Source organism: Anoplophora glabripennis, unplaced genomic scaffold (assembly GCF_000390285.2).
Source record: "Anoplophora glabripennis isolate ALB-LARVAE unplaced genomic scaffold, Agla_2.0 scaffold207, whole genome shotgun sequence".
In the NCBI taxonomy this organism is placed as follows: Eukaryota; Metazoa; Arthropoda; class Insecta; order Coleoptera; family Cerambycidae; genus Anoplophora; species Anoplophora glabripennis.
Window position 1 is genome coordinate 28,191 of NW_019416315.1, and position 21,720 is coordinate 49,910.

The 21,720-nt window shown below is 33.4% G+C and overlaps 7 protein-coding genes across 8 annotated transcripts; 3 read left to right on the top strand and 4 right to left on the bottom strand.

Annotated features, from left to right (window-relative positions):
• Positions 1–2,328, bottom strand: LOC108908544 (transcriptional repressor protein YY1). The gene is made up of 6 exons (XM_018712605.2): positions 1,808–2,328; positions 996–1,181; positions 716–938; positions 545–664; positions 372–488; positions 1–314 (listed from the first exon to the last, which is right to left on the bottom strand). The coding sequence occupies exons 1-5, from the start codon at positions 2,259–2,261 to the stop codon at positions 377–379; spliced, it is 1,095 nt and encodes a 364-aa protein (XP_018568121.1). The 5' UTR covers positions 2,262–2,328; the 3' UTR covers positions 1–314; positions 372–376.
• A 2,625-nt stretch (positions 2,329–4,953) lies between these two features.
• On the bottom strand, positions 4,954–8,528 carry LOC108908549 (zinc transporter ZIP9). 2 transcript variants are annotated; one of them, XM_018712610.1, is made up of 5 exons: positions 8,433–8,528; positions 6,657–6,869; positions 6,380–6,600; positions 6,211–6,329; positions 4,954–6,069 (listed from the first exon to the last, which is right to left on the bottom strand). In XM_018712610.1, exons 1-5 carry the CDS (start codon positions 8,526–8,528, stop codon positions 5,831–5,833), a joined length of 888 nt encoding a protein of 295 aa, XP_018568126.1. In that variant the 3' UTR covers positions 4,954–5,830. The 2 variants fall into 2 exon arrangements, with proteins under 2 accessions (XP_018568126.1, XP_018568127.1); XM_018712611.2 differs by lacking the exon at positions 8,433–8,528 and adding an exon at positions 7,996–8,212.
• LOC108908547 (transmembrane protein 185B) lies at positions 8,454–10,945 on the top strand. Its single transcript, XM_018712609.1, has 8 exons — positions 8,454–8,548; positions 9,093–9,192; positions 9,359–9,535; positions 9,593–9,800; positions 9,855–9,980; positions 10,031–10,165; positions 10,224–10,347; positions 10,396–10,945. The coding sequence occupies exons 2-8, from the start codon at positions 9,155–9,157 to the stop codon at positions 10,602–10,604; spliced, it is 1,017 nt and encodes a 338-aa protein (XP_018568125.1). The 5' UTR covers positions 8,454–8,548; positions 9,093–9,154; the 3' UTR covers positions 10,605–10,945.
• A 3,915-nt stretch (positions 10,946–14,860) lies between these two features.
• On the bottom strand, positions 14,861–16,547 carry LOC108908539 (probable anion transporter 4, chloroplastic). The gene is made up of 3 exons (XM_018712599.2): positions 16,078–16,547; positions 15,868–16,020; positions 14,861–15,815 (listed from the first exon to the last, which is right to left on the bottom strand). The coding sequence occupies exons 1-3, from the start codon at positions 16,274–16,276 to the stop codon at positions 14,941–14,943; spliced, it is 1,227 nt and encodes a 408-aa protein (XP_018568115.1). The 5' UTR covers positions 16,277–16,547; the 3' UTR covers positions 14,861–14,940.
• Positions 16,548–17,146: 599 nt separating this feature from the next.
• Positions 17,147–17,946, bottom strand: LOC108908541 (myotrophin). The gene is made up of 3 exons (XM_018712602.2): positions 17,779–17,946; positions 17,597–17,707; positions 17,147–17,321 (listed from the first exon to the last, which is right to left on the bottom strand). Exons 1-3 carry the CDS (start codon positions 17,848–17,850, stop codon positions 17,148–17,150), a joined length of 357 nt encoding a protein of 118 aa, XP_018568118.1. The 5' UTR covers positions 17,851–17,946; the 3' UTR covers position 17,147.
• Positions 17,947–18,016: 70 nt separating this feature from the next.
• Positions 18,017–18,610, top strand: LOC108908542 (U6 snRNA-associated Sm-like protein LSm8). The gene is made up of 4 exons (XM_018712603.1): positions 18,017–18,139; positions 18,208–18,248; positions 18,306–18,433; positions 18,493–18,610. Exons 1-4 carry the CDS (start codon positions 18,109–18,111, stop codon positions 18,581–18,583), a joined length of 291 nt encoding a protein of 96 aa, XP_018568119.1. The 5' UTR covers positions 18,017–18,108; the 3' UTR covers positions 18,584–18,610.
• Positions 18,611–18,677: 67 nt separating this feature from the next.
• Positions 18,678–21,532, top strand: LOC108908531. Its single transcript, XM_018712590.1, has 13 exons — positions 18,678–18,919; positions 18,975–19,054; positions 19,138–19,296; positions 19,349–19,556; positions 19,604–19,836; positions 19,890–19,972; positions 20,032–20,149; positions 20,213–20,288; positions 20,342–20,812; positions 20,866–20,914; positions 20,975–21,090; positions 21,147–21,265; positions 21,410–21,532. Exons 1-13 carry the CDS (start codon positions 18,678–18,680, stop codon positions 21,454–21,456), a joined length of 2,001 nt encoding a protein of 666 aa, XP_018568106.1. The 3' UTR covers positions 21,457–21,532.
• The last annotated feature ends 188 nt before the right edge of the window (positions 21,533–21,720 follow it).

Consider the following 21,720-nt stretch of genomic DNA (forward strand, 5'->3'; position numbering starts at 1 on the left):
TATGTACAATACTTACGATATTTTACAATTACTTAATTCTAAAATATAAATTAGCTACGAATTCACTGAAAATCCAAAAATCACAAGACTAAAGTAACTTAATTGTAATCGATTAACAAAAAGAATACCTGAATACAAAAAATTCAGTCAATGAGTAGTTGTACTTATAAAATACAAAAATACATGTCTCTACTCAACCAAAACGAACATGTATACGAAATCTTACAAGACATACCGTAATAAAATCACTTTTTGGTTTATACAAAGCTATTTATAATGTTACTTACAACCTAATATTTACAGGACACTTTCGTCTGAAAACAAATTAATAAACATTTTAAAAAATCTTTAAAAACCAATAAAAATCTTACCTGCATTAATCGGTATATACGATGTACTCTGGATCTGCAACCTCAACTTGGACAAAAGGCGGTTGTGTCATTTGTATACTGTTTATCGCGTGTCGTTGCATATTATTATTCCTAGATCTGGAATGTAATGGCACTTAGAAAAATACAACTTTCACATGGAAAAATGTACTCACTTTGCCTTGGCGTGTGTCAAAATATGACTTTTAAGGTTAGTGGACTGAGCAAACTTCTTATTGCACCCGTCAAACGGACAAACGTAGGGTCGATCTCCTGTATGTATTCTCACATGCGTCCTAGAAAAGCGTATATTAAGCTTTTGAAGAATGAACATAGAATTTTACTACCTTAAATTAAAATCTAAACTGAACCTTTTCCCGCACCCCTCAAAGGTGCACTGGAAAGGTTTCTCTCCTGTATGGACAAGCTGATGGCGTTTCAATTTACTAGATTCCACGAATGCTTTTCCACATTCCGCACACACGTGGACCCGGGGCCCATGCGTGTGCAAGTGTTTTCTCATAGCCGAATTATCCCTGAACATTTTATTGCAGCCTTTGTGGGGGCAAGCTTAAAAATAGATCAATTAACAATTTTTTCCATGCAGTTATATATGCAAGGTCTTACCGATGGTCCTATCGGTGTTGTCTTGGTTAGGTCTTCGCACCCTGGGACTCTTCAAACCGGGTCTGGCAAACTCAGCTAGTTGTTTTGGATCCGATAGGTCCAAGCCAGGTATACCATCAGCGGGAATCTTTTTGCCTGTCATGTACTCAGTGTAGTCAGGATCTGGTTCAGGGTTTGAACCCTCATCTTAAACAAAATAAAGATACTTACAGTGCAAAATCAAGGACATATCTCTTAGTTTGGGCCTCTGTCGATTTTCCTCGAGGTTTTGAATGTTTGACAACAATTTAAACACAAGGCGGTAACAATTACGCCAGTTTTGAAATAATACGGGTGGCGACACCTGTTAAACATACCACGAGGTAGGTACACAAAAAGCAGAATGATCTGATACAATTTAATTAAAATAAGTAAAAAATAAGATATATAGGGTATTATATGCTGTTTACTAGAGGTTTTGATATCGAAGCAATAATTTAATGATTAATTAACCTTGGACGGTAAACGGGTACAAAAGTGATAACAAAACACGTCCATTGGGTATCGGCGGACGGGCGCCATGTCTGTCCTCCATAATAAATTCCATCGGCCATTTAAAATATGGCAGAAAATTTAGTGATGGCCGCTGCAAGTCAAAACAAACCGCAGTTTTGCAAAATTTTTCGCGGATGTTTATTTCCCAAGCCAAATAAGTGGGCTAAATTCCGAAATAAGTTGAATAATCAGTGACCTAAGTGACCTTGGCAGCAATAAATCAATTTTGAGAGGAAAATTCCACCGGAGGCATGTCAGAAGTTTGCCGGTCCACTTACCATCGCTAGTCCCGGATGCCCACATAGTTACAGAAAATTCACCCTCCATTGTTTTAATCTGCACTTGTTTCTGTTCCCATTTCCGGGGTTTAGTTTCTACGTGCATGTCGCTGAGGAGAATTTCGTTTTCACGCCGCGCTAGAATACCACGATTTTTCACGGATTTCTTTCGTTTGGACGGCCCGGGCGACGATTCGACGTACAAATCGTTTGAGTCAGGTACAGGAACTTCGTATAAATTCAACGGATCCCCCGAGTCGTCTATGATCTCCTCCTGGGCCTCCAAAATAATATCTCGACCCTCCAGAGATTGCATAGACATCATAGGTTCTCCGCATTCTACGATTGTCTCGCACGTATCGGTCATATCCACGGGTATAGTCTCGATTTCCACGCATTCCTGTATGTCTGGCTGAATTTCCACTTCGCACATGATATTTTGATGGTCCGCCATAACTATGGGTCCTATTTTGTTTATAAAAGATGGTCGAACAAATATGGCCACTCACAACACAACAATGGCGGACACGACGACTGCTTTATGTTCCACACGGACAAAAGTGCAAACTCAAATCGAGTAAAGCCGAACAAATTTCGACGTACGTCCCCGAGGTTATCTTTGTCTTACTCAAGGATAGTTGGATTCTAACGGAAAAACATGTGATGAGTAAAGTTCACTGAAGGAAGCGCCATCTATTCGTAGATAGAGGTGCAAATGCCACTTAAGATCAAATTTCAAACTTGCTTGTGAGATTGTGGTATACATTCTTTTGATGCAAAATAATAATTTCAGATAAACGTACATAAATTAAATTTTACAGCTATTAAAAATTATATGAGAAAATATCAGAAATTTTTACCGAGGTCAGGTCGCAAAAATATTTACTTGGAAGGTAAAACTATACAAAATATTAATATGATCTTTAAATTTATAGGTAAACAATGATTAAAAAAATATTTGGAAATAACAGTAAATGATACAGTTAACTCTATAACGACAAATTGTAACCTTCAGATTTTTCAGCAGAGGGAGTTCCACATAGATGGAAGGAAATATTTTTTTCCCAAATAGGATAGATAAACTCCGCCTTTATTGGGCGGAGTTTGTAAACAAAGAGAACGCACCAAATTAAAAAAAAAACGATTTATGCATCCGATTAGGCATAAGAGTACTAAATAATATTTAGTTACTTTTATGCGATTAGGTTCTCAGATAATACGTATTGTATATACCTTAAATATTCATTAAATTTATCATTTGAAATTGTCAGCTTATCACATAAGAGTAGTTATTCTTATGGCTTATCAGAAATAATATTGTCTGAGCCTAAGAGGCGTATAGTTAGTAGATCTATTCTATTTGGAAAAAACACGGGTAATATAAATTATAAAATCAACGTTTAATTTATAGTAGGTACAGTCATTCGGTAACCTCCGAATTCTTTGAAACTGCTTGGATTTGCAAAATTTAGATAAGGCTCAAGTTCAAAAGTGACATAAGCCCGATTGTTTTTTAGGGGTAAAAACTACCCCCAAGTGAAAAAAATTGAAAAAATTAAAATTTAAGCATTTTATTGAAAAAAATCTTGTTCAAGTGCAAAGATTAAATAATGTTCTATGTTCTCGAACATGTTTGATCTTTTATTCGACCCTTTATTTAACCCTTAAAAACTACCCATATGCAAAAAATGATAAAAAAATACTTTTTAAAAGTTTGAAATGCTTTAACGGTGCAATTATTTAAAATAAAAATTTCCTCATTGCTTATGAAAGAATTTGTATCTCATAACACATTTCAACCCTTATAAATCACCCCTGTACTAAAAAAATAATAAAAAATTACGTTATAAATCTTGGAATGCTATAAATTGTACAATAATTTAAAATAAAAATTCCCTTATATTGTTTATGAAAGATTATTTTACTTTTGCCATTTTCAATTCTTATAAACTACCCTTTTGTACCAATATTAATGTAAAATATTTTTATTATAATCGATTTTTAAATATAATTATGCAATCATAAAAAAATTGCTACGCAGCATATAAATAATCACACTAAATTTTTTTACTTATTTCATTTGTATAATATAATATATAATATATAAAAATGAGAAAGCCTATTTTGCTCCGAAAAAATGTCATTGGTTTTTTTACCATAACTCGGTTAATTTTGAAGCTATAGTATCCTACAAAAAAAGCATTTTAAAAATAATTTCAAGAGCTGTAAGATCGTTTGCATATAAAACCTTTTAAGTCCTTCGATTTTTAAAGGGAAAGGATCGAAGGGCTCGAGACAGGTCATTTTTTCACTTCAAGCGGCGATATCTCCTTTATTTTTCATGCTATAGGAATAAAAAAAGCAAAATATTTGTTGAAAAAAAAGCTACATTTTTGTTGTCTATAATTTTTTACGTAGCTTTCATAGTTTCAGAATTAACTATTACCGTACATTATTCAAAAAATATGCATTCTAAACCGGTCTAACTTCAGGATCGCATGAAAAACACTAAAACAAAACTAATTGTAAAGGGTCTACTATTAATTTTAATCCTGATGGAAATGGTACAGCGTTTACTGCTCATTTCTCCTTAAAAAATATGAGCAACCCATCTGTTTTTGACGATAACTCCTTCAATTTTGCTCCAATTAACTTTTATAAGTGCTCATTTTGAAGGTCTTTTTGAGTACTACAAAAAACTTCTTGTATACGACGTACAACACTTTAAAAAAAAAAACGATTTTCTTTGTTTATTTATAAGCTACATTTTTGTTCATTACACTTAATCGGTAGTTTTTGAGTTATTCGCGAAAAAAACTTTTTTTTTTTTTCACTCAAAATTCCAAATTTTCAAACGTGAATAACTAAAAAACTATTGACTTCTCGAAAAAATTCTTCGAATATTTTTTTGCTCAAAATTCGATTCTCTATCGATTTCTAGCGTTATTTTGAAAAAAAATCCACTCCTGAGAAGGGGTGTCAACCCCCAACAGGGTGGGAGCGTCAATCGGCGCTATGCCACTAATGATCATTGACCTTTCTCTATCTGCCAAATTTCAAGTCGATCGGTTCAGTTTCAAAGAATTCAGAGATGAAAAGCTTCAATGACTGTACTATTAGGAATTATTGCAGCAATAATACAGTGGTTGTATAAAAAACAATATTTATTCCACAATATATACATATTTTGAAATGTACACTGTAAAATAACAATATATGTTGCCCCTCCATTAAACTAAGTATAGTATTATATACACAGCAATTGATTTGAAGACAAACTTAATAAATTGAAATAATATAATGCCACCTTCCAAAACATTCCAATCTTGAAACAAAAATTAAAAAAAATAGATTTATTAAGCAAGGTTTTTGATTTCTTTGATTTGAAAAACAAATTTAAGAATATTTTCATTTCACTGTCAATACCTGAATCTTTTAGCATATAAAATTTGAATAAGCTTTAGTTGCTATAAGGCAATAAAATAAAATATATATAAATACTAATACCCCATGATCGAGCCAGCAATAATTTAATATTGAACATATAATCCATTCGCTTTACCTTTTCACAAATGTCGACCTTGAAAATTTCCATTAAACAATTGAAATCATGACTTGCTTGTTTTTCCGACAGCGACTGGATTATAGCACTAGAGATCCTCATACTTGTGTGCAATTCATTGTAATACTGTTTCAGTCTAATATAAAAATTTCAAAAATATATAAAATCGTTATTCCAGTCAGTATTTGAAGAACTAAAGCCCACAAGTACCGCCATAAAAAAAATGTGTGTAAAATATATATCACATGTACGTATTACATAAACTAAGTGTTTAGTCTTGCCAATTTTTTAAAATTTTATTTGTTGTATCATCATAATCACAAATACCCTCGTTAAAGATCCAAATATTGATATTTTTCTACCGAAAACCTTTCCTCTCTAACGGTATCAATTATGATCACGACAATACAACAGATGTACACTTAAATCGATGAATACTTTAGACTTCCTCTAACACGAAACTAATGGTGATGCCCCAAGGACAACAATAAGGGGCACAGACAGCCCACAACCAAACACAGCAACTCGCTAGTCTTTAACGACTGAGACACAGGAACAGACGGCCTCGCAGTCTCTAGAGACTGGGGCAGCTTGGAGTAGGAATGCGTTTGACCACCGTGAGAGTTTTGTGTGAGCTCGGCCAGCACGTGGACTGTCGCGACGTACAGAAATGTACCGGCAGAGAATAACATAGCAATACCTGAAAAATAGTGGGTTCTGTATGAAACAATGGATAAATTTGCATTGTTGATGCTGTCAAACAGTAGAATCAACTGTTTTGACAGTCACAACCTACTTTATAAAATGTACAAATTAATGAAAATTTTGTAAAATTTTTTACCTGTCGCATTTAAGGAACTCAAGGTCTCCTTCTGCTTCTGCCCTATCCCGAAGTAAGTGATGCACGTCAAGACGGGAGCGGATAGTGAAAAAATCAACAAATGTTTCCTAATTCGTCGTCTGAAAAAGGAAAATTAAACTGATTTCCAAACCTTCAATGTTACTGTTACCTTTCGATACCTTCATGAAGAAGGAAAGTCACCAATCCAAAAGCGGCCGGCGCTTTGTGCAACATTATAGCTAAAAACACTATGATTTCAACGTCGGCATGGCTAGTAGTAGCAGCAGCACCTAAGGCTACGCCATCGGCAGCGGCATGAACCACCAAACCAATCGTTGCGGTAATGTTCCTCTCGGAAGGGCTGAGGTTCTCGTTTCTGCTTTGCGAGATCTAAAAAATGATAACGGTGACATTGATGGAGGACAAAAGATTGCGGAATTTTGCACCTGGTCCACCATGAGCATAAAAATGAAGCCTAAGACGAGGCTTATTCCTATCGCGGACAAGGGATCTTTGTGCTCGTGGATCTCGGATTCATTGTGGGCGGCTTGATGCACCTGTTCGGGGATCAATGACCTAACGCCCTCTGGAATTATTACAGCCAAGGCGGTGCCTACCAGGAGACCTGCTCCAAACACTGTGATCTTCTTCAGTTTGTCCTGAAGGCAAACGAATAAAACCAGTTTGCAAAAAAATTCTAAATGTCAGACAACATTTAAATATGCAAATTTGGAAGTATATTTATTTTTGTCATTTGCGACACCGGTTCTTCTTTCGTGTAGAAGTATGCAAATTTTATTATTTTTTATATGGCTGCTTAAAAAAGAATAACATAAATTATGTGTTAAAACTCCAGTATAACAGCAATAAAGAATATAGCTGCGTATACTCGGAACAAATGCTCTGTGGTTTTCTCACAAGGTTGTTTGTTGCAACAACTCTTAATGTTTAAATGCATGGAATCTTGAAATTAAATTACCAACTGAATAACCAGAAAAGGATTACTCTTTATTTCTCTGAATCTTTCAATATCTGAACGTTGTACAACATATTTGAACATCGGAAATATATGGTGACTTTTAATTTGAAATCCACATAAATTAACATAGACAAGAAAAAAGCAATAAAGGAAAATAAGAGGACTTGTAGTTATTAACTGGTTTACAGCATTTCATTATATTGATAAAGGTTAAATGTGAGTTATTAAAAAAGTATTACATTTAAATGCTATTAGAATATAATTAGTACTAGAAACAGATAAAGTGTAAGGCAGCATATGTTTATATATCAAACGTGCTTATTATGATATTGACTATAGTGTTGTTTCTATAACCGTATACGATAAACATAACATTTTTTTATACAATAATAATAGGAAAGTCTATTTATAGCTTACATTTTGTTCTTATTAATATGCAACCTGTATTTTCACTTTTGCAAACTGCAAAAATATGCAAATACATGTAACACAGCTCATATAAATATAGATATGATTTAAAGCAATAAATTACTTAACTTTTTTTAAGATGTTTACGCACATACAGTGTTGACTATAAATGTCACCTTCTGTTTTTTACCTTATTTTTCAAGATAGAGAAAAGAGGTAACAATAAGAATTTGAAAAATTTTTTGATTTGTTAGGCCTGTGTAACTCAAAGCTTGATTGTTTTTGCAAGATAGACAATAGAAAATTTAAAATATTCACAAAACTGTTACACCTGGTTCATACAAATGTACTACAAAAATCATACAAAAAATATGAATCTTAGAGTAAAATTTAATTACCTCCGACAAGTTAAAACACAGGGGAAATTCACCTCCGAAAAGCGAGCCCAAAAACATAAAAAGAACCAAAGCAAGGAGCATAAATGTCGGTTCCATTGTTGATGGTGAACTGCACTTGACTGAGGTTGCAAGTTGCAAGCCAAACAGTAAAACAAACGTGAGTATTTATCAAAACAAGAATACTAATCACAGGTAGGTATTCCCCACATATGGGTGTTCTGAGAAACAGTATATTACCACAAGAAACAAAGTTATTGGTAAATAATTGTTAATAGAGAATTAATTAACATAAAATCAGGTTTGTAGAATGCTTCGTACAGGGGATTTTTTATTGAATTATTCAAGAATGAAATACCTAAAGTTGCATAAAAAAATGTTGAGTGAAATATAGTGTAAAATGTTTTGTGTGATGCTGTTATGAATTTAAAAATATTTACCTCTGAAAAGCTGAAGAATAGGGGTATGGAACCAGCCAAAAACGACCCCACTAACATAACAAACACTAAACATAACAGCATTGAAGTTTCTTCCATCTTCACAGTGTATTCTTTACGTAATTACCTTTTATTTTTATTAGCTATGTCATCAATATTACATTCTACGTTGGATTTACTTTTAAAATGCATACGTATTACAACAGATAATTTAATGCAAATAGAAACAATTCATCCACGTATTTACCAAAAATACTATGGGCCAAATGACATGTCAAGGATGAAAGCAGTAGAACCCAGCAGAACCAGTCACCGGAATTTTGAAATAGAGAATTTTAGAATTTTTAGGTTTGATATTAACTCTTCAATGTTGGCAACCATCAGGGAGTATATAATCCATATATGTACATATGTCATCATCAATTTAATTAATATATAGAAATAAAATAAAATACAAAAATGGTTTTAAAATATCTTAATTATTATAGACTAGCTTTTATTCAATATAATTCCTAGTGTTACAAATGTTATTTATAATTAAACAATAAACAAATTAAATTATCAAATAGTGAATGGATTATACTTTAAAGTTGAATTAGGTATATTTAATTCTCTAATTTGGCTACAATAGCTCGATGTTTTTGACTTTTATTTTGTTGGTAGCATGTCAATTTGTGTAATAAAAATGGAGTCATTTGATGGATATTTGTAAATAAATAAGGAAAATGAATTTGCAGACGCTTTTCCAAGACTTCAATCCAAGGTAATATATTTTTATTTTTATTTAAGTTTACTAATAATTACACTTACCAATTGTCTTGTTTTAATCTTTCTGTACATAACCTACAACCTGTAGGATTTTTTTTGCTTTTTCTATTTTTAGTACATATAATTAAGTTATGTATTGTAAACATTCCAATTTTTTGTAGCAAGTTTATCGTACATTCTTGTCTGTTGGTATTCACCGCACTCTTTGCCCTACGATTAGATAATTATATTACCTGGTCTTTTTGGACGGTTTTTACACCAATATGGGTCTGGAAGGTACTAGTGATCACAGGCGCCACTGTAGGTAGTTACGTATGGTGGAGGTATCCACACTTTAGGTGAGCAAAACAGTTTAAAGTTTCGTTGATTGTAATTGTACAAACAATCCTTTTTAGGTTAGAAGGTGAGGCGTACATTCACTACAAATCGATGTTAATATCCTTAGCATTGCATCTGATATTGTTGATGTTCGAATTACTCGTTTGTGATAAATTGGAATCGTCTCGACACCTGTGGATTTTAGTATTTATACCCCTAATATTTATATCTATAGTTAGTATCGCCGTATGCATTTGGGCTGTAAAACACGACAGATCATTTGAGGTGATGACTTGTCTTACTACTAACCCGAATTTTATATGTCCGTGTTTGTTTTAGCTCGAATTATTTTGTGCCGTTAATGTGTTACAATTCATATTTCTTGCCTTGAGGTTGGATAGGTTTATCCTGTGGTCCTGGGAGGTTGTATTCGTGCCATTGTGGATCGTAATGTGCCTGTCGTTGGTAAGATTCGATATTTGATTTAAAAAAGCCACCTCACTTCTACGTTTTAGGTCGGCGTGTTATACACAATCATTTTTGCAGCCATTTTGTTAAGGACGCCAGAAGTAAATGCTCAACAAAGGAGGAGCAGTTTCAATTCTGCTCTGGGCTACACGTTTTTAGTGATTCCTATTCTTATATTCCAAGTAAGCACAGGAAAGTCGTTTTAAATGTTTCAGATTGACTTGGCTTGATTTTTTTTAGGTATTGTTGGCCAATAAATTGGACGACGATATTCGGATGACCTATACGGCCGTAGTTAGCCCACTTTTCATTTCATTTATAACCCTAATTTTAATGTCTTTCAGTGCCAAGGGGGGAAATAAATGTAAGTTGTTGTCGTTATCGAAACCGTTCTATATTTGACATTTTTCAGGGTGGTTTGGGATGCGTAAAGATTTCTGTTCGTTTGTACTGGGGGCGTGCCCCCTTCTCCAAGAATATGCCAACATAGCTTACCATTCGGAAAGACGGAACAATGGCGTGGAGTTGGAGCAGCAAATGGAAGCCAACGAGAAACACGTTAAAAGAGCAGACTTGATGAAGCCCGTCTTACCTATAATTTCGATCGAGATGCCCGACTGAGATAATGACTATTGTTTGTATGTGTATTGTCTTTCATTGTACAGTTTCGGAAATAACACGACTGCTGCAACGGATAAAAGGTGGCAGAGTTGTCAAATCTCCAGTTTTGTGATATCCGTGAAGCAAACTAACCTTACAGTTTCGAATAGACTTTTTTTTTGAGTTTGCAATTGAAATCGTCAGCTTTCAGTTAAAAAATAAACCTGGAATCATTTATTTATTTTCTGTTATTGTAGTATGACGTTATTTTGTTTGCCAAGTGCAGAATAAGTAGGGTTAAATATAATTTTTGTGAAACTTGTACTTATTTTGGTTTTCAAATATAAGCAGTATGAAACTTGCGTTTTTTTCGTAATTAAACATCTAATTATTAAAAATGGACGAAGATTGTCGAAAAAATGGACGGTATGAAATTTGGATGAATTTATGAGAGGAAATCAAATAAAATAAAAACAGACTGATTTTTCTACATAGTTTCCTCTTTTTAAAACACAGTTTTGTCATCCAATAAGATTTTTGTGCACCATCATAGAAAAGCATGTCACAGACACCAATTGCGCACGAACGATTCTACATCTCATTTATAAAATGATTACCTCCGAATGTTCCTTTCAAAAGAAAAAAGAAAATGGAAGTCGCAAGATGGCATATCCGAACCGTAAGTTAGATGTTCCAAGGGTATCCAGCGCTTTTGTTCCAAGCATTGTTGTGAAGTAATTCTACTCCGTAAATGGAAATTTTTTGTTTATACGCGAGTCTTACGTCATCGAGAAATAGGCAGTAATAGGCAACATTAATGGTACGTCGCTCGTAAAAAAAATCAATGAGTAATATTCTCCTGTAATCCCAAACGACAATCACGAGAACTTTGTCAGCAGAGACCTTAGTTTTCACCTTCACGGGTGTTCCTCTCCTGGGTTTTCTCAATTCCATGCTTCCCAAATTTTTTCCCCAACCACAGGAAAATTTCTTGTGCCAGTTGTAGAGATAGGTTTTCGATGGTATCTTTTGGAACTATTTCATTAGTCTGTAAAATTTCAGAAGGCTTTACGAATAATGCACTGTTCAATTAACATTATACATCCTACTCTATCATGGCATTACTGATGATGATGACAAAATGGATTGAGTTGTCTTTCCTACTTCTGACACCTTTACGCAACTAATAATGGGAGAGCAAAGCAATGAGATCACCTCATGAGAGTTGGGAAAAGAATTCTAGTTTATGTTGTAATATCCTAATTGCAAGTACATATTTTTCTTATTTACTTTCAAATAGATAAGAAAATGTAAGTATAAAACTGTCACATTATTTATTATATTCTGATGTTAAAATTATAAAATTATTATGTATAAAAAGTTGTTATTGGAATAATTTTTCTCCATACAGGGCAAGTCGAATCCAAAAATACGTGGTAGTATAAAAATAAGGTTTCTCATATAAACTGCTTCCCTTTCTGACTTTGTTTTAACAAAAAATTTCATTTTATTCCTGATTTTATCCTTTGTAAAAACATTCTTCTTCTCCTGTTCTTAGCTTTATTTTAACAAAGATGTACCTCTATTATGTTCTTCATTCTGTTTTCGTTAACCACATTAATTTTTATTACGTTCTTGATAAAAACTTTAATCTTTATTTTGTTCTTCACTAACTTTCTTTTTTATGTTCTTGACCTTATCCTATGTAACTTTGTACGTAATATATTTTTTTTCTTGGCATTGTCTTAGCAAACCATTTCTATTGATTTTGTTTTTGATTCTTGTGAGAGTATAAAAACATTTCTCTTGTCAATAAAAACACATTTATTCCATTATTGATTTTAACTTTATTCTTGTTAAAAACTTTTTGCTTTATTTGTCACCATTATGAAGGGTGCTACTCATATTTAAGTACGTGTTCAAACTTCCATGAGTGATTTTTTATGATTCTAAGACGGAAAGTTTATATAAACGTAGGTCCGGTTATGCTTCATTTTCAAGATACAAGGTGTCAAACTGTTTTTAAAAAATCGTTTTAATCCTTTAGCCGATGTTGTTGAAATTTGGCAGTATTATTTATGGTAGAATAGCGTCCCAAGGGGCCCCTTAACCAATATTTTTGTAAAAAAAAATGTGGGTCACTGACTTTTTAAAAACTTTTATAACTTTTTTCTCCTTAACCAACTAAATATACAACTTTTTTGTCTTGAATTTTCGCAGAAAAAAAAAAATCATTTTATTGCATAACATAAATACAACATAGGTAATAAAAATTAAAACTACCGGACTATCAAAAACTGGGGTTTCTACCATAAATAACTGCCAATTATCAACAAAATCGCCTAAAGGATTATTTGTATCTTGAAAATAAAGCATTTCTGGACTTATGTTTATTATTCCAATTAAATGGGCCTTTAAATCTCAATTTTGGTCTACTTGTCTGAATTTTTGATATAGGTTAGTTTGAGATATATAATAAGTGACAGTAATTTTTTTTCAACCCCCGTCCAGGGGCGAAAAAAGAAAATAAAGGGTTTTTTCAATATTGTAACTCAAAAGGGGTAAGAGCTAGAAAAAAAAGTTTCTTATAAAAGTATAAAAGTAGAGCATAAAATTCTACATAAAAATGGTCTATTGACTTTTTCTTGTACTATTAAAATTAACAGAGTTAGAGAGACTAGAATTTAAAGAATGGTTTCAGAAATTTAACAAATCATAACAAGCAGAAAAATGAACGAATTTTATAATTGTTTTTTCAATCTGCTCTAAAAAATGTAAACTTTCTTTTCGGATAAATATCTAGATGTTTTTTTAATTTTTAATAAAAAAGTTATAACAATTTCAATTTTGTAACCGTTCATTTTTATGATTTAATACTAAAACACCATTTTTCTATGCCGATTGATTGATTATTTAAAATAGTGAGAAGTTGCTTTCGAAATTTTGTTTTACGACAAAGATAAAAAATCACGTTCGCTTTGTGAAATTGTTATAACTTTTTTATTAAAAATTTAAAAATATATCTATTTCTCTGAAACGATAGTTCACATTTTTTAAAGTAGCTTGAAAAAAAAATTATAATTCATTCATTTTTCTGCTTGATTTTTTTAATTTCTGAAATCATCCCTTAACTTCTAGTCCCCTAACTCTGTCAATTTTAATAGTACAAGAAAAAGTCAATAGACCATTTTTATGTAGAATTTTATGCTCTACAACTTTTATAAGAAACTTTTTTTTCTAACTCTTACCCCTTTTCACCCCTGGCCAGGGGTCGAAAAAAAGTGACTGTCACTTATTGTTATTATATACCTCAAACTAACATATCAAAAATTCAGGCAAGTTGACCTAATTGCAATTTAAAGGCCCATTTAATTGGACTATACAGGGTGTTAATGAAGTATGAGAAATAAATTCACAAATATCTTAAATACCTTTTACCCAATTTTGTTGTAATTTGGCAGTAGGGGCCAATTTAACCCTAAATTGACGAAAATTTTTGACAAAAAAATGTGCGTCACTGACTTTTTTAATTTTTATATATTTTTTGAATTAAGAAACTAAAAATATAACATAAAGTACTGCCAAATTACAACAAAATTGGGTAAAGGGTATTTAAGATATTTACGAAATAGCAATTATTTTACACCCTGTATCTTGAAAACGAAGCATCTGTGTACCAATGTTTATATGAATTTTTTGTCTTAAATGCACTCAAATAATTGTCTGTTGAATTTATTGTACATACTTAATTAACACTGTATATAAACTTTTCGTTTTAGAATCACAACTTGAAGTTTGGTCACGTACTTAAATAACACCCTGTATTCTTGACTTTGTTCTCAATAAGATTGTTCATTATTCTGTCCTTGACTTTGTTCCCAATAATGTTTTGTTCTAAAAAACAAAAACAAAACATACTGATTAAGAGAGTGCTATTTATTTGTTTATATTCTGCATTTTGACTTTTCAGCAAAAACCTTCTTGTTTATACGAATTTTGACTTTCTTCCCAGTAAGATCGATTTAAATTCTTTTCTTGATTTGTTTTCATAAAAATTCCTTTTTTTGTTCTCATATAGTAAGTTATTCGTGATATTTTTTTATCTGTTCTATTTTGATTTTTTATTTTGTAACAGCACACATCAATTTTTCGTTTGAATCACTCTTCTGAAACTCGTATTAGCTTTAGAAAACTAATTCCAAGTTTATTTGCAAATTTCCGTAAGCAGAAAACCGTATTTATTTTCATCATTCCTTATAACAACTCAAAATAAAATATGGTGATACTAAAACAATTTATTCTCCTTATACTTATAAATATACACGTTTCTATACACTCTTAATGATAGGTCCAGTATTTACAAAACTTGTGTCGCAACGCTATTTGTAAAATAAATGAAAGCACCCGTCAAATTCACAAAAGTAGCTCCAAGGAAAACGGGCGCCCATCTTCCTCTAGAAATGGTCACCAAAGTGGCTGTAAGCGGTCCACATAGAATGCCAGGGATCGTCGCTATCGTGTTGCTAATAGCGAACGTCGTACCAGCATAATTCGGAGCCACGTCGACGTGATTACTGAGATGCCCTGCTGAGTTGCTAGCCGACAGTCCCATGGATATACTCACGAGGATTAACGCAAAGGCCAAATGGTCAACCACACAGAATATGGCTAGGAATAGTGCGGGGCCGACCAATCCAATACAAGTCATGAGTCTTCTAACATTAAGCACCGACCAGTTCTTCCTTCCTAGCAATCCGTCGGCTACATGGCCACTTATGACTCCGAAAATCGAGTTTACAATGTAGGGCACCGCCGTTAGACTCAAGCTGTGAGCGTTAGCACCCAGATACCTCGACAGGTAAGTCGGAAGCCATTGCATGATGATGTACGAGGACCAGTTCATGGCGAAATGAGCAGTGTATATCACCCACAAGGGTTTGCTGAAAATTAAATCGGCCCATCGGATGTTGTGGGATATCACCTTAGGCATGTGTAGAGGAAGCGATTCTTCGCCATTGTAGGAATCCTCTGGGTAAAAACAGTACCAGAGCAGCACCCACAGGAATCCGAAAGATCCAAACCAGTAGAAACATGCTTCCCAGGATAAATGCGGGCATAAAACGGATGCTACTGTTTGGCCAACAGAACCGGAGGCTAGCAAATACGAAAAGGCCCTTGAACGTTCTTCTACTGGTACGCTATGAGCGAACAAGTGAAATATTGTCGGTAAACCTAAAAGATGAACGTTACAGAAAGATAAAGGGGAATAAGTGAAAATCATTACCTAATCCTTCTGCAAATCCAAGTACTATCCTACAAATAACCAGGGCTGTAATGCTGCTTGCTAATAAGGGGGTTATAAATGTTGCAATACTCCACAAGACCACACTACAGATTAGAACATTTTTGGCTCCTAATTGTGTTGCCCAGAAGCTTCCTGAAAGAGTTTACAGCATTATATATGTGTACAACTAGAAGCTTGCCTATATGTTACCTAAAATTTGACTAGTGAAATAACCAAAGGCGAATGCAGATAATATCCATCCCTGCGAATGTAAACTCCACTCAAACAGATTTGTCATGGGTACGATGGCAATGGGCATGATGACCCTGTCGGCACTGTTTATAAAATTCGCGAAGCTGCATAGCGCCACTATTCTCGAAGTCCTCGTGAACCAACGTATTCTTCCCATTTTCGTGGCGAACTAGTCTAATATTTTCCACATCTACACGTTTTTTTAATATTGCAGCACCTTACAGTCTTGGACAACTGAACATTTAATTCTACTCTCCGTTATCAGTTTCGTTATCTGTTATAAATCACCAGCTATCTACATTTTCGCTTTTTTACGTTCTTTATTTGCACAGCTGGCATGTCAACAATAGCGCCATTTTGAACATGGGGGTTTTTATTATCGACACCCTGAATTTGTTGTCTGTTGGCAAACTGTTGCAGGGTATTCCCATGGAATATTAAATATATGGGTGGCATTCCCCATAGAAATGTAACAATTTACAGATACTAATACCACATAATACGGTTCGTATTTTAAGCTGATTACACCATATGAGTAAGTTACTCAAATGAATTACACTAAAGTTACTCTGGAGTAAATGTCAAACTCATGTACATGTAAACAAAAACCTTCACAGTAGTTCAGCAAATTACTTTTGGCTTTATAAATTATTTGGTGTAAATGTCAAAATGATTTTTTTTACAAAAGTCTTTTATTTTGAAATAAATTACATAGTTTGTAAAAAATGATCTTAATTTATTAACACGAAAATTAAATAAAAACAAATCGACGATCTTTAAGTTTTCTAAAAATTCTTTACATTAACTATTTTAGAATAATCTACGGACAGCATAAGTAAGCGATACATTAAAAACTTGACCTTACTAATTAAGTTAAATAACTATAGTCAAGAGAGTTCAAACAAGAAAATGTTTCAGTCAAATTCCTTCAACAGATCTAAGTAAATGTCCTCACAGCAAATTAAACAAAATGTTTTTGAAGCGTCTTGACTGCAATTATTTAGGGTTTGGACAACTTGAGATGAGGTTTAAGCCGACAGCAATTGCCGTATTTCATTGTTTTCAGCCGATTCTAGGTAAGTCTTTCCGTCAGGGGCAACTCCATCCTTTTTGGCACCGTTTTCTAACAGTAGTTTCACACAGTCTTTGTGACCCTCCCATATTGCCGCCAGAATTGCCGTAATCCCATGCTTGTCTTTGGACTAAAATTCAAAATGACAGTTAAAATATTTAGTGAAAAGTTGTATACCAATTAAAATTTACATTTCAATAAATTTATTCTTATCTAATACAAAAGTGACAATATTATCTAAGAAATGTCTACACATTAATAGAAAGTTAAAGATTATTACTCACGATTTCACACAATTAAAATTTAATAGACATTAATTTGAATTTAAGTGGGCATAGTTTCCATTTCAGAAAACAGAATTAGAAACATTGACGTTCAAATAAAGGAATTTTTGGTAAAACTTACATTTACATCAGCCCCCGCAGAAATCAGGTATTCTATCACATCTGCCTGACCATAATCAGCGGCGTATAAAATTAGAGGACGACCATCCACCTCTTCATTAACATTTACAGACTGAAAATCCAAATGAGTCATGTTATCGTTTTATGAAGGTTTTCCGAGGTTTAGCCGCATTGGATACTCACCTTTTTTTCTACAATATCTTTCACCTGTTCTAAATCACCGTTCTTGATGGCCCATACGAAATCACCACTCATTTTGCCAGGATATTTACTATTTTTTATTAAAAAAATTCCTCTGATCGGCAAAAATTGACAGCTGTCACGGTGATTGGTTTTGGCACACGTGCTACCAACGGTTGTAGGTCCCTCAAAATGCCCTAGCCTGGAATACATTCAATTTTTATCGGTTGGCAGAGCTGAATATTTATTTTCTTTAACCTAACCTCAAAAAATATTAGATATTAAGAAAATTTAAATTGTTTATTTGAAACTTTTACGTGCTTATTTTATATAATGGCATCAGGACTTGATTCGTTCGTAAACCGTATCCTTTTCTTGTACTTGATTGTATTAGTTCGAATTAATTAAATATAACCTTAATCACTTTCACAGATACTGTATCAATAATTACATCTGACGGCAGGAACTTTATTGTAAGAAAATTGGTCTATATTATTACACATTTGTTTTATAACGCACCTCTGTTGTAGGGTACATTGAAAGGTTTTGACCAAACTATAAATATAATCCTTGATGAGTCTCACGAAAGAGTATATTCCACAACAACCGGTGTCGAACAAGTTATGTTAGGGTTACACATAATAAGAGGTGATAATGTGTAAGTACATGTTTTCACTTTCCTCAAAACACTACTTGCTTTTTTTCAATTATTTTTAGAGCCCTCATTGGACTAATCGACGAAGAAATTGATAACAGACTAAATCTATCCAATATCAAAGCAGAACCTTTAAACCCCGTTGTACATTAACAAGCAATAAAAATAGTTTTAAGTGTATAACGTGTTGTTATTTGTTTCGATTTAACCCTATTACTTGTTTTTTTTTTATTGACAGATACTGAACATGTCAAAGTTTTATTTTGTATTTTTTTCCTATGTGCTATCCTTATGTTATGTAATAGAATGTGGCGTGGTTAACACAGGTACGGTTCTATTTTCTAGTAGGGATATAAGCAGGCAGTGTTGGCATCCTGAGGAAATCGCCGTTTTAACTACAAGAATGATTTTGCAAGATTTGTTGCCAGAAGTGAACGTTTTAGAGATCAATAACAATGATTACGTTGATGATATTGTGGAGTATTTTAGGTAAACAAAAATTTATACACTGAAAAGGCATTAGCTCTGCAATGGTCTCTTTTAGGTTGTTATTTGAAGTTGTCCAAAAGTCTACGCAAGGCAGATCAAGGCATATAACGATGTTAGCATTGTCAGACCTAATCGGTAACAACTTGTTAATTAAAACAAATTAATTGCATTCTTACAAGTGTAAAGAAATATTAAAGTTGGTAATATCTGTTATGTAGGAGGTTATTTGCAACATGCTGTTTTACCAATGGCGCGATATGCGTATTACGCAGGTGTAATCGACTTTCCCAGCATGGAAAAATTGATACAACTCTACGAAGAACTCAAGTGGTTCCTAAGAACCAATGGACAAGGTTGGGCGAAGCCTCTTCAGCCTAGTAAATGTTTGTACCATTTTTTAAAGCTTTAATGATAAATATTGATTGATAGGAACTGAATATGACATAGAACCCATAGATTTATCTAAAGAAGGGATAAAAGGCAACAAGTCCTGCTGCCGAAATCTGATTTACTATCAACGGCCACCGATAAAGCGAGAAGCTAACAGTGAAGAAGAAAAACCGACTAAGTTGTTTTTCCCAATTCCTTTTTTCGACTCCAAAGTCCGTCCTTCTGCTATCGCAGTGCCATTTAGAAGGTAAAAGAAACGGTGACCTCTTTTCTTTATTAAAAATTACCTTTCAGATTTGCTCTACGAAATATCGAGTCGAAAAGGGCAGCTTACATGGTGTTGAAGTATTACATTTCCGTACATAACTGCTTAAATGACTTACACGCCGATAAGTCTACAAGTGAAAGCTTCCAAAATAGCTTATACACTTGGTTAGAACAGAACGTTATGCCCAAGCTGAAGGACGACAAGTTTTATTCGGCTTTTGGGGGTATTATGAGGGTGGAAGAATCTCTAAAACTACAAGGTAAATGTTTTGTTATTCCTTTAGTTTTATTTAAAAAGTATATTTTCTTTAAGGTGCAAAATTCGCTAGTAATACAGGGAACACTGAATGTTTCGAAAATGAAGGCGATCAGGAACTGGGTGCCGTACCAGGAGGGGTAACCGATTTTTAATACTGCAATTGCAAATTTTTTATTAAATTCTCATTTCTTTCAAGGAATCTTCGTCTAGGTCCAGCATTATTTTGATTTCGATGCTTGTTACTATATTTATATGGTTTATTATTGGTACGTTGTTCATCTGCTACCGAATCAGGGCTAATAGCAAAAAAGGGGGTAAGTGATAATCAGAATTTTACAAGACATAATGAAAAATCGATGATTTCAATCATGTTTCAGCACAAATGAATGTTTCGAGCGGCACAGGAAGTTCCAGTTCATTTGGGTCTAGTAGCAAATGGTCGTCTTCTAAAAGGTAAATAATAAAAAAAGGCGTCATAGGATAATAGAAACATTAATCTGTTTTAGAACTGTGGATACCTGCAAATGTTGCACGACAGCAACAGAAAAGTCGGCAGAAATAAACAGTTCTGTTTCCAGCGAGTTCGACAAAGAAGAAACTCGCAAAACAGGGAAAAAATGTACCCCAAAATCCCTGCTAAAAAGTTTCACTTTTGCAGATAAGTGTTCAAAGAAAGAGCCCTACGGAAGGACCTGCTTCTGCGATGGGCCTCCGACTATTGACCCCAAACACTCGTTAAAGCTGCTACCATCCATACCGGAAATGTCGGAGAATTCGTCATCGAAGCGCGACGACCGGATAAAACTGAGTGGCAAATCTAGGAAGATAAGTTTTAATAAATCCTTGTGTCCAAGTAGTAGAGAAGACAATGATATGGAGAAAAATAAATCGAAAATCCGAATATGTGTGCCTAGATTAGCAGATGTTGATGTGACGGCTTGCCCGCGTTATGACGATAAAGCTGTGTCTCTTTCAAGGTTAGTAGGTTTACAATAATGACCGCTTTTGTATTTATCATCGCTTGTTTCAGTTTTAAAACCAAATCGAGCAATGGAAATGATCTGGGTATCCAAATTTCGGTAAATGTTTCTTATTAATTAATTCTTTCAGTATATCGGTAGCAATTTTTTTTATTTTAGGAACCGGGTATAGAGTATTCAATTGAGCAGCCAGAAATTGATATAAAGGAAGATATTATTGACACTAATGGAAACACAACGGAAGAGACATCTGATAATACTGGTATTACTGCAAAGTAACCTTTAATATATATATTTGAAAAAAAAAATAATAATTTGACTTTATTTTTAGTTCTCCACATATATACGCCTGTCATTCCAGTCTTACTGGTAATTATACTACAGATCAGAGATTCCAAAGTGAAAAACCATTTATTTTTGGTTATGACTTCCAGACTTCATCGTCTTCAGGTAATTTTTGCAGTTATATTCAATGAAAAGTCACTATTAGAACTCTAAAAATGTATTTAATTCCTGTTTCGTCAATTTTCTAAAATCTCTTACATATTACATCATGAATGGATTGTATACCTGAAATATTTTTTTGGTTTTTAGAATTATCTGATGAAGAAAGTGATGTGAGGACATCTACAACAAAATAATTTCTTTGGAAATGATTAATATACCCGAATTGTATTACTTTCATATATTTGTTTTAATTAAATGCAATTTTCATTATTTACAGGTGAAAATAAAAATAATATAAATCACACTTGACTCATTTATTTTACTGATTGGCATTCAAAAACGTTTATTTGAATTACCCCTTCCTTCCATAACCAAATAATCGTTTTTTCCTTAATTTTCCTAAATTTTGTAAATGCTACTAATCAGTCGTGAATAGATTATACACTTTTTAGAAATTT

Excerpts from the sequence above, each read along its gene's own strand:
- LOC108908544 (XM_018712605.2), bottom strand. The coding sequence starts at position 2,261 with ATGGCGGACCATCAAAATATCATGTGCGAAGTGGAAATTCAGCCAGAC. Across the intron at positions 1,182-1,807 it reads GGCATCCGGGACTAGCGATG|ATGAGGGTTCAAACCCTGAA; the intron begins GTAAGTGGACCG and ends ATTTTGTTTAAG. Across the intron at positions 939-995 it reads CAACACCGATAGGACCATCG|CTTGCCCCCACAAAGGCTGC; the intron begins GTAAGACCTTGC and ends TCTATTTTTAAG.
- LOC108908547 (XM_018712609.1), top strand. The coding sequence starts at position 9,155 with ATGAATTTGCAGACGCTTTTCCAAGACTTCAATCCAAG. Across the intron at positions 9,193-9,358 it reads TTCCAAGACTTCAATCCAAG|CAAGTTTATCGTACATTCTT; the intron begins GTAATATATTTT and ends AATTTTTTGTAG. Across the intron at positions 10,348-10,395 it reads TGCCAAGGGGGGAAATAAAT|GGTGGTTTGGGATGCGTAAA; the intron begins GTAAGTTGTTGT and ends GACATTTTTCAG.
- LOC108908541 (XM_018712602.2), bottom strand. The coding sequence starts at position 17,850 with ATGAGTGGTGATTTCGTATGGGCCATCAAGAACGGTGATTTAGAACAG. Across the intron at positions 17,708-17,778 it reads AAGATATTGTAGAAAAAAAG|TCTGTAAATGTTAATGAAGA; the intron begins GTGAGTATCCAA and ends TTGGATTTTCAG. Across the intron at positions 17,322-17,596 it reads CTGCGGGGGCTGATGTAAAT|TCCAAAGACAAGCATGGGAT; the intron begins GTAAGTTTTACC and ends TTTGAATTTTAG.
- LOC108908531 (XM_018712590.1), top strand. The coding sequence starts at position 18,678 with ATGTCAAAGTTTTATTTTGTATTTTTTTCCTATGTGCTATCCTTATGT. Across the intron at positions 19,297-19,348 it reads GGCGAAGCCTCTTCAGCCTA|GAACTGAATATGACATAGAA; the intron begins GTAAATGTTTGT and ends ATTGATTGATAG. Across the intron at positions 19,837-19,889 it reads AGAATCTCTAAAACTACAAG|GTGCAAAATTCGCTAGTAAT; the intron begins GTAAATGTTTTG and ends ATTTTCTTTAAG.
- LOC108908542 (XM_018712603.1), top strand. The coding sequence starts at position 18,109 with ATGGCATCAGGACTTGATTCGTTCGTAAACC. Across the intron at positions 18,140-18,207 it reads ACTTGATTCGTTCGTAAACC|ATACTGTATCAATAATTACA; the intron begins GTATCCTTTTCT and ends TCACTTTCACAG. Across the intron at positions 18,249-18,305 it reads CTGACGGCAGGAACTTTATT|GGTACATTGAAAGGTTTTGA; the intron begins GTAAGAAAATTG and ends CCTCTGTTGTAG.
- LOC108908539 (XM_018712599.2), bottom strand. The coding sequence starts at position 16,276 with ATGGGAAGAATACGTTGGTTCACGAGGACTTCGAGAATAGTGGCGCTA. Across the intron at positions 16,021-16,077 it reads TTTCACTAGTCAAATTTTAG|GAAGCTTCTGGGCAACACAA; the intron begins GTAACATATAGG and ends AAACTCTTTCAG. Across the intron at positions 15,816-15,867 it reads TGGATTTGCAGAAGGATTAG|GTTTACCGACAATATTTCAC; the intron begins GTAATGATTTTC and ends TTCATCTTTTAG.
- LOC108908549 (XM_018712610.1), bottom strand. The coding sequence starts at position 8,528 with ATGGAAGAAACTTCAATGCTGTTATGTTTAGTGTTTGTTATGTTAGTG. Across the intron at positions 6,870-8,432 it reads TATTCTTCAGCTTTTCAGAG|GACAAACTGAAGAAGATCAC; the intron begins GTAAATATTTTT and ends GTTTGCCTTCAG. Across the intron at positions 6,601-6,656 it reads TTATGCTCATGGTGGACCAG|ATCTCGCAAAGCAGAAACGA; the intron begins GTGCAAAATTCC and ends ATCATTTTTTAG.